General features: G+C 37.7%; 1 protein-coding gene across 1 annotated transcript in view; it reads left to right on the top strand.

Annotated features, from left to right (window-relative positions):
* LOC139738125 (active breakpoint cluster region-related protein-like) overlaps nt 1-14139 on the top strand; it is a 134410-nt gene that overhangs the window by 72743 nt on the left and 47528 nt on the right. Inside the window, exon 7 of the mRNA XM_071648786.1 lies at nt 7374-7499. Within this exon, the coding sequence (XP_071504887.1) occupies nt 7374-7499 (126 nt within the window). The remainder of the gene's footprint in view (nt 1-7373; nt 7500-14139) is intronic.

The raw sequence follows: 14139 nt of genomic DNA, 5'->3' as shown, positions 1-14139 counted from the left end.
AGTACCATGTGTGTATAAACTTTATTGGCAGTTCTTTGTCTGAACTACCCTGAAATGAACCACCAACGTTGTACTTGTACTTGACCTAAATAAGAGTAAAAAAAAAAATGCACTGTCGCTAACGAGGGGAAACCATTCATAGTGCCCTGAAATTGAAACTGCCATCAAGCCCAAAAGATCGTTGGGCACTTAGCGTGTCAGAACATCATGAAGCAGCCACTTGTGGCGGCTCGGTTTCACAGGATAGGGAAGTTGTTGGAAAACCCCAAACCAAATAACTGTTGCTTCCCCAATCCACGCGCAGAACTCAAAACTTCAAGCTGTTGTTTCTCTGCAAGACAGAACCGCGTTAATGAAGGAAACCGATCTAAAAGAAACAAAAGCAATATCCTGTCCCTCAGTTACAGTAAAAGAAAGCTGTGGTAAAATATGTCCTTCAATCTCATAGATGTATTCAGGATCATTGCTAGTGCTGTGCATGAAGAAATAACTGGTGCATGATTATGTCATTTTCCGTCCAGGAGCTCTTCCATTTAGAAGGGATTTACCCCAAACAGAGTAGAACTTTCTCCCCAAAGGTTTTATTGACTAGAAATGAAACCATCAATCAAAATGAAACATAGATTTTATTGTAGAGTCAAATATTTTAGCACAAATCAGACAGTATAGGAATGTGACTGAGGCTTCTTGTACTGTATCTGTACTTCACTTTGTGTGAAACTCTTGTACTTGCTGCATTATTCCCAACCAGTGTATTGTTGTGTTCTTACATCCCTTACCTTCTAATCTCCACTGCCCCCTCCAAAGAAATAATAAAATGAATAAAATTAAAACAGACATGTCACATCAAATGTCCAGCTGGATGGCCTTGTGAATCTATTTCAGTCTTGTGATGGTGTGGAATGATCTGTGTTTCATGTGACATCGAGTCAAGAGGCAAAGCATATGGCAAGCCAAATGGGCAATTACAGATTTCACAGTTCTGCTCTGTGCAGCAGAGAGGTGCGCACCAGATCAAAGTCATTGACGTTTTGTTATCTGTGGCTCCTGTACATTTTTTGTCGCCCCCCACCCCCCCTCATAATTTCCCCCCATCGTTCAATGCCATGCAGCTGCGTTTGAGCGTGACTCACTTATGTTCTCCCCGCCGAAATAAAGTTTGATAATTAATGAAGGTGTTACTTCATGGTGTAGGCTCGTTGCCAGACCCTTCTCTGGTGGCACGCTGTGTTTGACCAGCTGCCAGACGGCAAACTTTGTGCCATTAAGGGGGTCACTAGACATTGCATTTTATTCAGTGTTTCCCTGGTCCGATCTGGGCGCAGGTTTGCAGAAGATTTTTTGCATCTCTGAGGTACATTGGTAAACCCCCCTGGCAAACCGTCCCAATTTTCCACTAAGTTTCATTCCATAGATCTAGCATTGGTAATAGCGCAGTTCATAACTCATTCTAAGTTTATTCTTGTTTACCATTGAGGAAAAAAAAAATCCATCTCCTCTCATATCTGCGTCTGTCAGAGCGTTAGTATCTTTCAGCAAGTTGTAGATGTTCTTTTTTTCTTTTGCTCAAAGTGTATGCATATGATATGATCGTTAATTAGTATTTCATTTGGGGATGTGCAAGTACATTGTACTATATTGTTTGGTAATTCATCTCATGTCTTGAAGAATATAGTACTCAAAGAATTACATGCAGTGAGAATTTGACCTATAACTGACCTTCTTTTTTGAAAGCTGGGAGACTGACCTGTGATTTTTTTTGGGGGGAAAAGCAGACAATAAATGTAGAAGGCTGTGACCATTTCACTGCCAGTCTTGCATGAAGTGAGCATTTCCTGTGTTATACCTCAAAATAGTGGATATAGTCCGGTGATTGTGATGTGAATAGCATTGTATTCTTCTTGTGCAGTATTTCAAATTCGAGAAATATAAATGCTCTCAAAATCTATAGTACTGTTTCTCCCTCCATCATAAAGAAGTTGCTAGTTTTGTTGTTTTGAGAAACCATCTTTATATTAATTACCTACCTCTCCAATATACCAGCTTATGAAAGGAATCTAACTTTCAGGATTACAAAAGGGACACACAAACTTTAAGTGGCTGAGAGGATGTCATTTAATAAGACAAACTGACTTTCGGTAATACCATTGCTGCATGTTCATTTTATCACTTTGGATCTTAATTCATAGCTCTCTGTCTTCCTACACTGACGAAGGTCTTCACTTGGAAACATCTTTCTCTGAAGAATATTGATATAAACCTCACTTCTTTTGTCTCTTTGTTTCAATTTCTTTTCCTTTTTTTTTTGAAAGGGGGCGGGGGGATGGGAGACTCCGGAAAGGTTTATAAGATGGGCATAAGGGCAATCACCTTCAGAGAGAATAATGATGTGGGATAGAGAGATAGAAAGAAGAGATGGAGAAAGGAAAGTGAAGAGGGTGGAGCCATACGATTCTTATGCTCAAAGGTAGATATAGTCAACCACGCAACAGACAGGCAATTTCTATTTTCACACTGGCCTGTAAATGAATTAAATTTTGCGGGGTGAGGCATTGGTGTAGCTGAATCTGAGGTGCTGAGTAGATCTTCTGAGTCAGATGTCGCTAAAATTGTCTTTGCTACTACAAAGAGGGAGGTGTCCGCCAAAAGTCCGGGATGATATCACACCGATGATGTCACGCTATTTGCAATTTGTGCGTGTGTGTTGGAGGGTCAATTGCCTTTAGATTGATTGATCAATCTATATTGTCTATAATAGACTGATCTTCTAGGGGTAGAGGTTTGTCAATGGGAGCATGAAAAGGTGGAATCTTCCATTGATTTAGAGGGAGGGAAGTTTTTTGTTTGTTTGTTTTGTTTCAATATAATCAACATTGTGCTGTGCTAAAAAGTGATACATTTGTTTATGTGACATATCATATATAGGTGTGACGAAGGAATGACTGCTCGCAGACGTTGCAGTATGTTCACTAATAGCCTTTAATAGTCTGCGAGCAGTCATTCCTATACATAGAATAATGCAGCACCCACAACGTACGAGGTCGAGCCCACTTCACCTTATATATATTTATAGCAAAAGTAACAATCCATTTGGAATCATAGTTGCCAAATTGGGCCATCAAAAGATAAATCTGATAGTCCGACACCAATTTTTAGTGGCCCTGGGCGACTGGGCCACTGCCCTGTTTATTTAGATATTATATACAATATATACATGAGATTTAGAATCATTTAATGTTTGAAAACACACTTAGATTATGAAGTGTTATTTCTTTGAGTGCACTTGAGTTCAAAGGTGTCTATATATTTGTTCTAATAATTCTGAGTGGAATAGGCTTTTAACCCACTGAAGACCAGTCCCGTGTATTCTCAGGCTGGGGTGAATGGGAAATGCATGTTATGGTGCAAAGTCAGTTAATTTTTTCTTGATTGCTTCCTCTCCTCAAGAATTATATATTTTTTCTGTTCAGTAATACTTTTAACCTATGTAACATGTTCCTGTTGTGTGTAGTTAATCAATTACTGTAGTTCATAGATAGCCTGGGAGATCTACCAAAAAGAAATTTGGTGTTGATACGCATGGACGCTGTCCTCATTCATTTGGTGGTGATTATTACAAAAGGGGCGTCTGGAAGGCAGACTATTAAACCCTGAACAGTTTAAATAAATGCACTTTATGACATGGAAATATCTGGTTCATGTAGTTTTTAAAAAGAAATAGAATCTAAAGAAAGACTTCACAGTCACTACAAAGTCTGTGGGACACTTTAACAATAGCGGCATGTTTCTTCCCCCCTCCGGCCAAAACAGTCTACAGCAGCAGTGTGCTACAGTAACTACTCAGAGCTCACTGTGTACTCCGAACTGTCCATGCATGGATTCTAAAAGTCCTGTGGATTGTGATGCCCTTGTCCCCTCAAAAGAGAACACTATTTAGTGAGAAGCATGGCAGGACACCGAAGCTCCTTTTTTTACCCCCTTTTTTTTAAAATGAAAGAATCCATGCATGACCAAAGGAAAAAAAAAGGAAGGAAAAAAAAAAAGGTGTGAAGATATTTTGCCACTGGAGAGCTGTCTAAATGTAGCAAGCATTGAGCTGCATGCTGGACAATGTGGAAGACTTAAATCTGCGTTGTCCAAATGATCAGAGCAAGCAAGCCTTCAATACACATCTCCATGTGCTAAACAGACAGGGAATGAGACTGACGAGATATTTTCGTGCACACATTTCATGCCCATTCCATGCTCTACAAAACTGTGCAAATGTTGTGCTCTTGCAATGCAAAGTAGTTCATGTCTTTGCCAGAGTTACTATTTGCCAGAGCACAATATTGTTTACAAATTTAAAAAGCTGTTGATAGCTGGTACAGCGTTGATGTTTGTATTTGGTGACAATACGTATAGGTGAGAAAGAATTGTATAGTTTAGGCTGACATGGGGCTTCAGGTTTCCAACATTTTGTGAGATAATCAGAAACCTCTTTATCATGAAATATAAAAGAGCATACAATTTCTTGAGGATTTTAAAGTTTGTTTATGGATATTGGTTTTGGAATTGCTGAGATATCCATAAACAGGAGGTCATACGATGGTAATTTCATAAGTGGTCTCTAATTATTGCACGAAACATTAAGAGTTGAATGCGAATCTCAACCAAAATTATCCCATCCCTTTAAAGGGCCTGTACAGTACTGGTTGAGGTGGGGACTCATGTTTTTTACATTCCTAAGTGAGATAATGAGAAACCTCTTATGAAATATGAAAGAGCATGTAATTTTAAGAAGGATTCAACGTTTATTTGATGAAAATTGGTTTTCAAATGGCTGAGATATCCAAAAAAGTGCTAATTATAAAAGGCGACATGCCACAACTTTATTAGGATCTCTTTGATTCACTTTGTTTTTGGATATCTCAGCCATTTCAAAACCGATTTTCATCAAATAAACTTTTAATACCCCTTAGAATTGCATGCTCTTTGACATCTCATAGAGTGCTTTCTGAATATCTCGCAAAACGTTAAATGCTAAATCCTCACCTCAACCAGAACTGTACACACCCTTTAAGAGTTGAATTCGAACCTCAACCGAAATTATACCATCCCTTTAAAATCTGAATACCCCATCCCAACCAAAACTATAACTATGGTAGTTCAGAGATGCTGTACTTCCCCAAAGAGCTACCATGAGACACACCTTGATAGAAGTAAAAGTTTATGTATTATCTCCACATAGTTTCTCAGTGTAAGCAAGATACACCAAGTCACGATTTTCACTGAAAATTTCAATGCTTTCAATTTGGATTTGTTTTTGTTTTGTTATTTGAATGTGATCTCTTTCTAAACTTGCGTGCATTGCCGTGACTGTTTGCGTTTTCAGTTTTAAGTGGTCAGCCTTATCTGTTTATTCATTTATTTGTTATTTTTTAATTTGTTGTGGAAACCTGTGGAGAGGGGAAATCTGTAGTTTTGATTTTGCCATAGTACATTTCCTCTTGTGTCGGTCCATGCTCCTTGTTGCCCTGTAGTCAGCTGATACTGGCTTCTGTTTCTCTGCGAGGTTAAAAACCGTAGCGGTCGTAAACATTTCACAGAGGTTGAATGCACTCTTTTTCTTCCTTGGCTTGCGATTCATTACAATGAGCGTTACTGATTTGCACGGTAGCATCATATTTACTTTCGAGCTGTGTTAAATTTTTGGTAATCCCTGGGATAGCAGCAGCAGCAACAACAAAAACAAAGCAGTGGAAACAATTACTAATTAAAGGGATCGTATAGTTTTGGTTGAGACCTAATTTCAGGTTTCTAACATTTTTTGGTGAGATAATGAGAAACCTCTTATGAAATATAAAATATGAAAGAGCATGTAATTCCATGAGGAATTCGACGTTTATTTGATGAAAATTGGTTTTGAAATGGCTGAGATATTCGAAATAGAGCGATTCTAATAAAGTGTGGGACCCACACTTTTTTACGATCGCTTTGTTTTACTTTGTTTTTGGATGTTTCAGTCATTCCAAGCCTGATTTTCATCAAATAAACTTTGAATTCCTCTTAGAATGGTATGCTCTGTACTATTTCATAAGTGTTTTCTTGGTATCTCGCAAAAAGTTAATGAGTCCATTTCTCATCTCCACCAATACTGTACCATCCCTTTAAAACCAAAACCAAGCAAGGGTCAAGGAACTTTGCTTTGATGGGCTCAACAATTGGAATGAACATTTATGCAGGTAGTGTCCAAGACAGCAAAATTAGCTGTGCAACCCAAAAGTATGGAAATGGCACTTCACAATCCAGGCCCACATATTCATTTATTATGTGTTTGTTCTTTTGCAAGCAGTGATCTATAGAAAGTGTTTTGATTGTAATGCTTGATAGACAGGAAATATACTGCGGAAATTAGGAGTAGTGTCATATTGTAGTACTTATTAGAGATAAAGTTATATATACCATGATATATTTGTAAAGTTAGTCACCACTCCTTTGAAGTTTATTCAAGTGTGTACTCTTTCTCTATTAATGGATATGCAGTCAAAATATCAAGAAAATTCCACAAAATTTCATTTTTATATGGAAGTGGGCATTTCCTCAACTTGTTACTGACATATGTCAAGGGTAATATTATTCCCCTGCCTTCTGAAGGAGGTACATGTGTATAGAAAGCTCTTTCATTATGCTAGTAAAGTGAAGATATGTTGAAATCTCTTTATATTTTCTTTATATCACTGCCATGCGATGACATTACAAACTGTTGTAGTCTTCCCAATCAGTGATGGTGCACTGAAACTGTAAAAATTCAGAACTTTTGAATTGATTGTTCAGTACTCCTCAACCTTTACTGAAAATGCTTTCTACAAACACTGCTACATTCACTCTACCACAAAAAATAATTTGGGTTTCGTTCTCCTTTCATACTTCATTCATTAAAGTCACTTTTTAAAAAAATACATGAATGAAATCTTATCTCATTCATGTCATTGTCTAGTTGATTGTTTGATTGTTTGATTGTATGTTTTCAGTTCCTCCTGGAAAGGCGATATATACCTGCGTACTGATGGGGCTGCCCTGTTGAAATAAAATGGAATATATATGTGAATAAATAAATGAATGAATAAATAAATAGATAAATAAATAAATATATAGATAAATACATACATAAATAAATATTATATGTTTGTTGTGTTTTAGTGGAAGAACACATTGATACCGTGTTTTCCTCTCTTTAGTTAAGTTTATTTCAAAGTTGATTTAGTTTATTAGTGAGTTTATGACTAGATTCATAGATGTCACTTTGAATGTCAAAGTTGAATTTTACTTTGATACATTTTTCTCTCTCTCTGTCCTTCACTCTTGCTTTCCCCAACCTCAATGTTGTGCAGGATTTGCTGAAGCACACACCAGAACATCATGAGGACCACAGCATCTTTAGCCAGGTGCTGGAGAAGACCAAGAGATTCTTTAAGCAGGTGGATGAGGCTACCAGAGAGATTCACAGCACTAAGCAGGTAAACCACAGTCATTCATTCATTTATTCATTCATTTATTAATTAATTAATTAATTCATTCGTTTATTCATTCATTCGTTCATTCATTTATTCATTCATTCATTCATTCCCCCTTCCTTCCTTTCCTTCCTTTTGTCCCTCATTTTTTCCTTTTGCTTTCTTTTCCTCTTTTCCATCCATTTTTCTGTCCTTTAATTCTTTTCTGCTTCCTCTGCTACCATCCTCTGCTACATTTTTTCTCCACTTTCTCATTATCTCCTCCTGCTCTTTTTCTTTGTTTTCTTCTTCTTCTTGCTCTTATCTTCTCTTCTTTGTCTTTCCCCTCATCTTCCTCTTCTACTTTGCTATTCTTTCTCATTTTAATACATTTCTCCCATTCATTCTCTCCACTTTGTTTCAGTTTTTCCAATTCATGTGTGACATGTATCCCTCGCTATCTTTACTTTCAGTGCCAGAAACCCTCCAATTTTTTTTGTTTGTGCATATGATGTATCTCTCTCTCTCTCTTTCTTTTTCCTCCCCATCTCCCCTTTCTCTATCTCCCCTTGCTTCTGTCTTTATCATCTCCTCTTTGTGGGTTTGCTCCTCTACACATTTTGGTCCTTCTGCGTGCTGTAACATTTGTATTATTGGTTCGTCACCATGGCAACATCATTACTAGTCTTCGCTGTCTTCTTTGCCATTCTCCCTCCATTTGTCCCCTTTCTTCACACTAGTCATTCTCCTCCTCTTTCACTCACTCTCGTCTCTCCCATATCTCATGTTTCCTCCAACTACTATGCCTCATCGTCCTTCCTTTTTTCAGCATCATGGTACAATATTTTCTTGTGTTGGGAATGTTCACTGAGCCCAAATGATAAAGTGCCAATGGTAGCGGTGATGGGTGCAGTGATGTTTGTAGAAGAGATGGGTAACCACCACTGGTACTAGGGCATGGTGCCATTGTCGGGCGGGGCCGGGTCAACTGCGTCAATGGACCAACATCCCGTGGATGGATGTGTAATCCATCACAGTTGCTCCCCGTCTGTTGTGGTCTCTCTCAGTGAGATAGTGTAACGTTGTTTATCTCGTAGACAGACGAGAACTTCCATCTGCCGTTTCCTGCTTCCTGAAGTTCATTTCAACAGCAGGGCCAGAGGATCAAGAGAAATGAACCCGACAGAAATCCTCTCTTGCCAGAGAGCAGTATATGTATACAGTGGTACTAGACATGAAAACACAAACCCTATTATGCTGTATAGCGTACATGGTCCAACACAAAAACACATGCCTGTACTATATTCGTGTACATGCACACACCCTAAGTTGAATCCATGGGGTCTGATTGCATAAATGTAGTTCTAGAATGAATGTCTACTTCTCTGGTACTAAAAAAGAAAATGTATATATATATAACATATATATATATATATATATATATATATATATATATATATATATATATATATATATATATATATATAAATAAATATACTGCATCCAGGAAAAGTGCAGCATTTCTGAGATTACTTGATCGAGTTATTGTGAAAGGGGTAACAGTGTAAGAGTGTCACGTGTCAAGTAGACTTGTAACATCTGCTTGTATTCAGATTCTACCCATCCCTGCCAGTACCCAGTAAGTATAATAAAAGCCCATGGTTTCTTTAATTTTGACTTCTCGCACTTGCCAGCAAGTAACCTCAAGCAAGCTTGCCTACATTAGGACTGACGACTCCTAATGCAATGTTTATTAGCAAACCTCACAACACACATCTAACAACCATGAGCTGAAATACTCCCCTTCCTTCTTTCCCCTCCCCCCCCCCCCCATCACATGAGTGGCATGATTGAATAATGACGCCCAATTCAAGTTATCAAATGTGTTTTGATAAACTGTAAGCCACTAAACTTGATGTACTTGAGCTGTCACCGGAGGGGGTGTGCCTGGCAGCGAAATGAACACAATTACTTCCCCATACCAGGCAAATTTCAGCAAATTACTGGACCCAGTATACGTGTGCAGTAGCTTCTTGGGAAAGGGCTTTGGGAACATTTACCCTGATAGAGAATTATGTGCCTTAGGCAGCTGCCTCTTATTGCATTTATGTTAAACAGTGTTTGTAGCTTTTTTTTTTACCAATATATTGCAGAATTTAAAGTAATGTCATGATAAGAGGGAGAGATTAGATACCCACCTCCAACAAAAATGAAAGATAAGAAAAAGAAAAGAAACATTTTTAAGTAAACAATAATTATGAGATTATTTGTAAAAATTGTTATTAAAAAGTTTTATTGTTTTATGTCAGAAGCTGAAATCAAATAACCAACTATTAGAAAGAGAAGGATAGATGTGTTTTATGTATGTATATTATGTATGTATGTATGTATGTATGTATCAATGGATGGATAGATAGATAGACATACAAACAGACAGACAGATGGTCAGAGAGACGGAAAGATAGTGTTGGTGAGAGTTATTGGTAGATACATGAAACATATACATATATATATGCATATATATATATATATATAATGAAGATATGTTTTGGCTAGTTAGATTGATAGGTAAATTGATAGATATTAGCAGAAATATTTCGTTGGAAGTATAATAAAATATTGTTTGATGGATAGATTGAAACACCAATGCCCCGAGAGATATTGACAGAGGAGAGAGAGAGAGAGAGAGAGAGAGAGTGACGGATTGTGTGCGTCAAAGTTTGTACGCTGCTCAAATATTAAAGTAATGATAAACACAAACATGACTCGCAGGTGAGGATGAATGGCTGTCAGGAAGGCGGACCAATTTGGACCCATCCAGCGATGTTTGCACTTGGGGCTGAGAGTGCCGAATTTGATCAGTGTGTCATAAATAGATTAAGGGGCAGGGGGAGAAATTTGTATGGGGAACTAAAGTACAAGCAAATCAAGTCATGAAATAGTGGTGAACAACGACTTATTCACCACCCCAAGGTGCACTCATGCCCCCCCTCCTCTTAACCGTATTTTCCCTAATTGCCTTATGAAATAGATATTGTGCTATGTTAACTGTCATGCCAGAAATCAAATAGGTAAATGATTATCTTTGTGTACCCCTCTCCCCTCCTTGTATGTGGGTTGGGGGGGGGGGGGGGGGGACACCAATCTGTTTTTGAAGACTTTATGCATCCAGTCACACTGACAAGCTTTTCTGCCATGATGTGTTTGTTATGCTGGAAGTCAAAGGGGTAAACAGTCAATCTTTTTTATCATTTGTATTCAGAGATTCAAAGCTGATGTGAAACATTTTACCCCTATCTGTACCAGGGACTGTGGACAGTGCGTGCAGTGCTATGGGGTTCTCTATGCCAAACTGCACTCAACACACACAATGGATTGAGCATCTTGTCAACTAACAAAAATTTTGGTTCACTTGAAGAGAATAGAAGTAGACATTCCATTCTTTCTTTTTCTTAATTATCAAAAATACTTGTACACACAAAACAAAAAAAAAGAAAAAAAAAATCAGCCTTGATCGCCACATTCGGTCTACAGAAGATTACAATCAGGTGTTGTTGATTGGGTTAGTTCTTCCACTCCAGGTATAGATCTGAAAAGACCAGAACGTGTGGAATTCCCCCACTTATGGTATAGCTCATAGGGATTACAATGTGACATGCTTAAATGCTCACACATCTAATTCTTTTGTATGACCCAGATGTATGCTTAGTACATCAGAGACTAGATCAGACACATTATCTCCCCCTGTGAAGAACAACATTTTGTTGGGGTTTAGTATGAAACATGTATCTCTGGCTTTTTGGCAATGTGATCATGTCTAGGGTATAAAGTTCAGATATATTTTGTCAAATAATAGGGGTCCATTTTTTTCCTTGTCGTAGGGGCTGTAGAAATTTTATGAAGCTCTTTACATAAATACATGAAAACACTTTTTGTCCTTTTTTTTAATGAAAAAGGGCATCATTTTGTATGTGTACAAGTACTGTAAAACGAGAAATGTTCGCGTGCATTTTAATTTCGCGAATTTCGCGAGCGTGAAGATTGGCGAAATTAAAATGCACTTGAAAGTTCTTTTGTACACTATATGCACTGAATGCCAGTGGCAGTTCGCGAAAATTTCATGCCGCAAAAAAGGCCGTCGGCTCCAATTCGCGAAATATTAATGCCGCGAATATATCATGTTTTACAGTAAAACCCTGAAAGGTTTTGATTGCATTAAGTTCATTGTTTTGACAAGTTTTGGCAAATGAGTTTTGTAAGCTTTGTTGGGACCACAAATATGTATTTAGGCTGGTAGCCTACTTTGCTCAAGACTTTTTGTTTTCAATTTATGCAGCTTAGCATGATCAAAACTAAATTTGTAGGATTTGCGTTTTCAAATTATAAGCTGCAATTCAAAAAAGAAAGAAAAAGAAAAAGAAAAGAAAAGATAGAAATAGTGGCTTATCCCGTTGAGGTTGAGTCCCGCGTCTACTCGGGCAATCATCTATGGAGACTGCATGTTGTAGCAAAGTCAGCCTGTCCTCAAGGGTTTAAATTCAATTTTAGAGAAACATTCTTCATTTATGCTTTCAATTGTAGTCACTATAAAAAGCTGACAGGAATGACAGCAACTGTTGATAACTCACAGTAAGGGTGCTTAGAGTTGAAATGCCTTCTTATCATACCCATAAGCAATTTTAGATGTCACTACAACTAATACACTTTATCACTATTTGCATATTGATACCAGACTCATCAAATACCATCCTGTGTCAATAACAACATTTTTAGCAGATGGCTGTGTAATACACAGTAACACTTAATCACTGTAGTTTCAATGTATGATAGTCATGAAACCAGAGAGATGCCTTTTATTTCATATGTTTTTGAATTCCGATTGAATAGATGTGATCAAAACTAATCATAATTGTTGTCAGAGTTATGTGGGATTAATAAAATTTTTGTATTGAAGCCACTTCTTGAAGCAGACAGGAACTTAGGCAGGGTCTTGGCCTTTTGGTTCCTTTGTTGTCATTTTTAACCCTTCCTGTGTCGGGACTTTTGACAGTGTGTACCATGCCCAGTATCAGTCGGCACTCATTGTACACAAAAGGGTTAATGTCATGCAAGCTCTTGACATCATACAGTGGTACACCAAAACCAAGTTCCATCTTGCTATTGTTACTGCTTCACACAGCTGTCTTTGGTACCCTATGCACCTATAGGAAACAAACTGGCAGGATTATCGTTTGTAAAACAGAATAGCATCATAGTGTAAACATATTCATTGTGGGGGACCAATTAAAGCCTTCAGGCTTGTTGGGGAAAAGGTCCCAAAGTAAATACAAGACTTTCTCAACTTAAAATAATATGGTACAAAATATGTAGAACATAAATGGAATACAGGCTGAAGAAGGAAAATGATAAAGAGTAAAATACTGGCAGAATATATACAAAACTATGATGCTATTAAATGTGGAAAGTGCATCTAAAGCTGTTTCTGAACTACTGCAATGATTTGCAGTTTTTCAGTTCATTTGGTAAAGTATTCCACAAAATGGGACCTCGATGAAAAATTGTTACTTGACTAATTCAGTTTGGTAGAGGGGAGGATGAAAATCTTGTTGGTTTCTTGTACCATAAAAATGAATACTGCTGTTGAGATGAAAACATTGTTGTAAGGGGGCTGGTAATGCGCCAAATAAATACTGTTCCATAAAGATTCCTTTGGAAGCAGATTACATCTTGAATATAATGTATTCATTTTTTGGAATAATGCAAAGGTTTGCGACAAACTATGTACAACTTCTAGAATACCTGGTACTCAAATGGAAACCTTGCTTTTCAATACAGAAGGTATCAAACATATATGGTGTGATTGTCACATGGAGTTGATACATTGTACATATCATCCACCTGTGTCCCACATATAGTAGAAAGAGAGAGAGAGCAAGGGGGTGGGGGTGGGAAGAGATGTGTACAGAAAGTGTGATTTGTTTCAGTTGATGTATGAAATGAGTCATAATCATAATGCACTTTGCACACCATCTGGGGGGCGTTTCATCAATGAGTTCGTCGGAGTTTTCACCGACAAATTTGCTATCAGCCAATCAGACGCAAGGATTTACACTGACAACTGTTAAAAGCTAATGAAATCCTTGGTCTGATTGGCTGATAGCAAATTTGTCGGTGAAAACTCCGACGAACTCGTTGATGAAACGCCCCCCTGATCCAATACTTGACAGTGTTCAGGGGAGAAGCAGTGCATTGACTTTGTTTTGCTTCTTCTGTTATAGCTGTCATGCAGATGAATGTACCAGGTACGAGTACAAAGCAACGAATGGGCTTCTGAGTCAAAAGACAAACATACGTAGTACTTGGGTGTTTTTTCTTTTCGAGTTTGCAATATTGGTAACCTGTTCCTTGTGTGCTACAGTGATAGCATCTAGAAATATGAGCCAAATACTGTATTACCGTAGATCATTTTAATGGGGGGGATTGAGATTTACTGGTAGATCACTCAATAGAAATCGGTGCTGGTTCATTATCTTGCAATTCTATTCAGACAAAAATCTCCGCAAACATAAATCAGAGATAGTGAAAAGGTGATACTTCTGTTGCGACTGATTGACAAATTGCCCTTCATTGACGTAAATGAACACCAGAACATCAGTGTTTGAAT

Source organism: Diadema antillarum, unplaced genomic scaffold, assembly GCF_040938485.1.
Source record: "Diadema antillarum isolate AM-2024a unplaced genomic scaffold, OU_Dant_1.0 seq00000723_RagTag, whole genome shotgun sequence".
NCBI classification, from domain to species: Eukaryota; Metazoa; Echinodermata; class Echinoidea; order Diadematoida; family Diadematidae; genus Diadema; species Diadema antillarum.
This window is presented reverse-complemented; position numbering and strand designations above follow the sequence as displayed.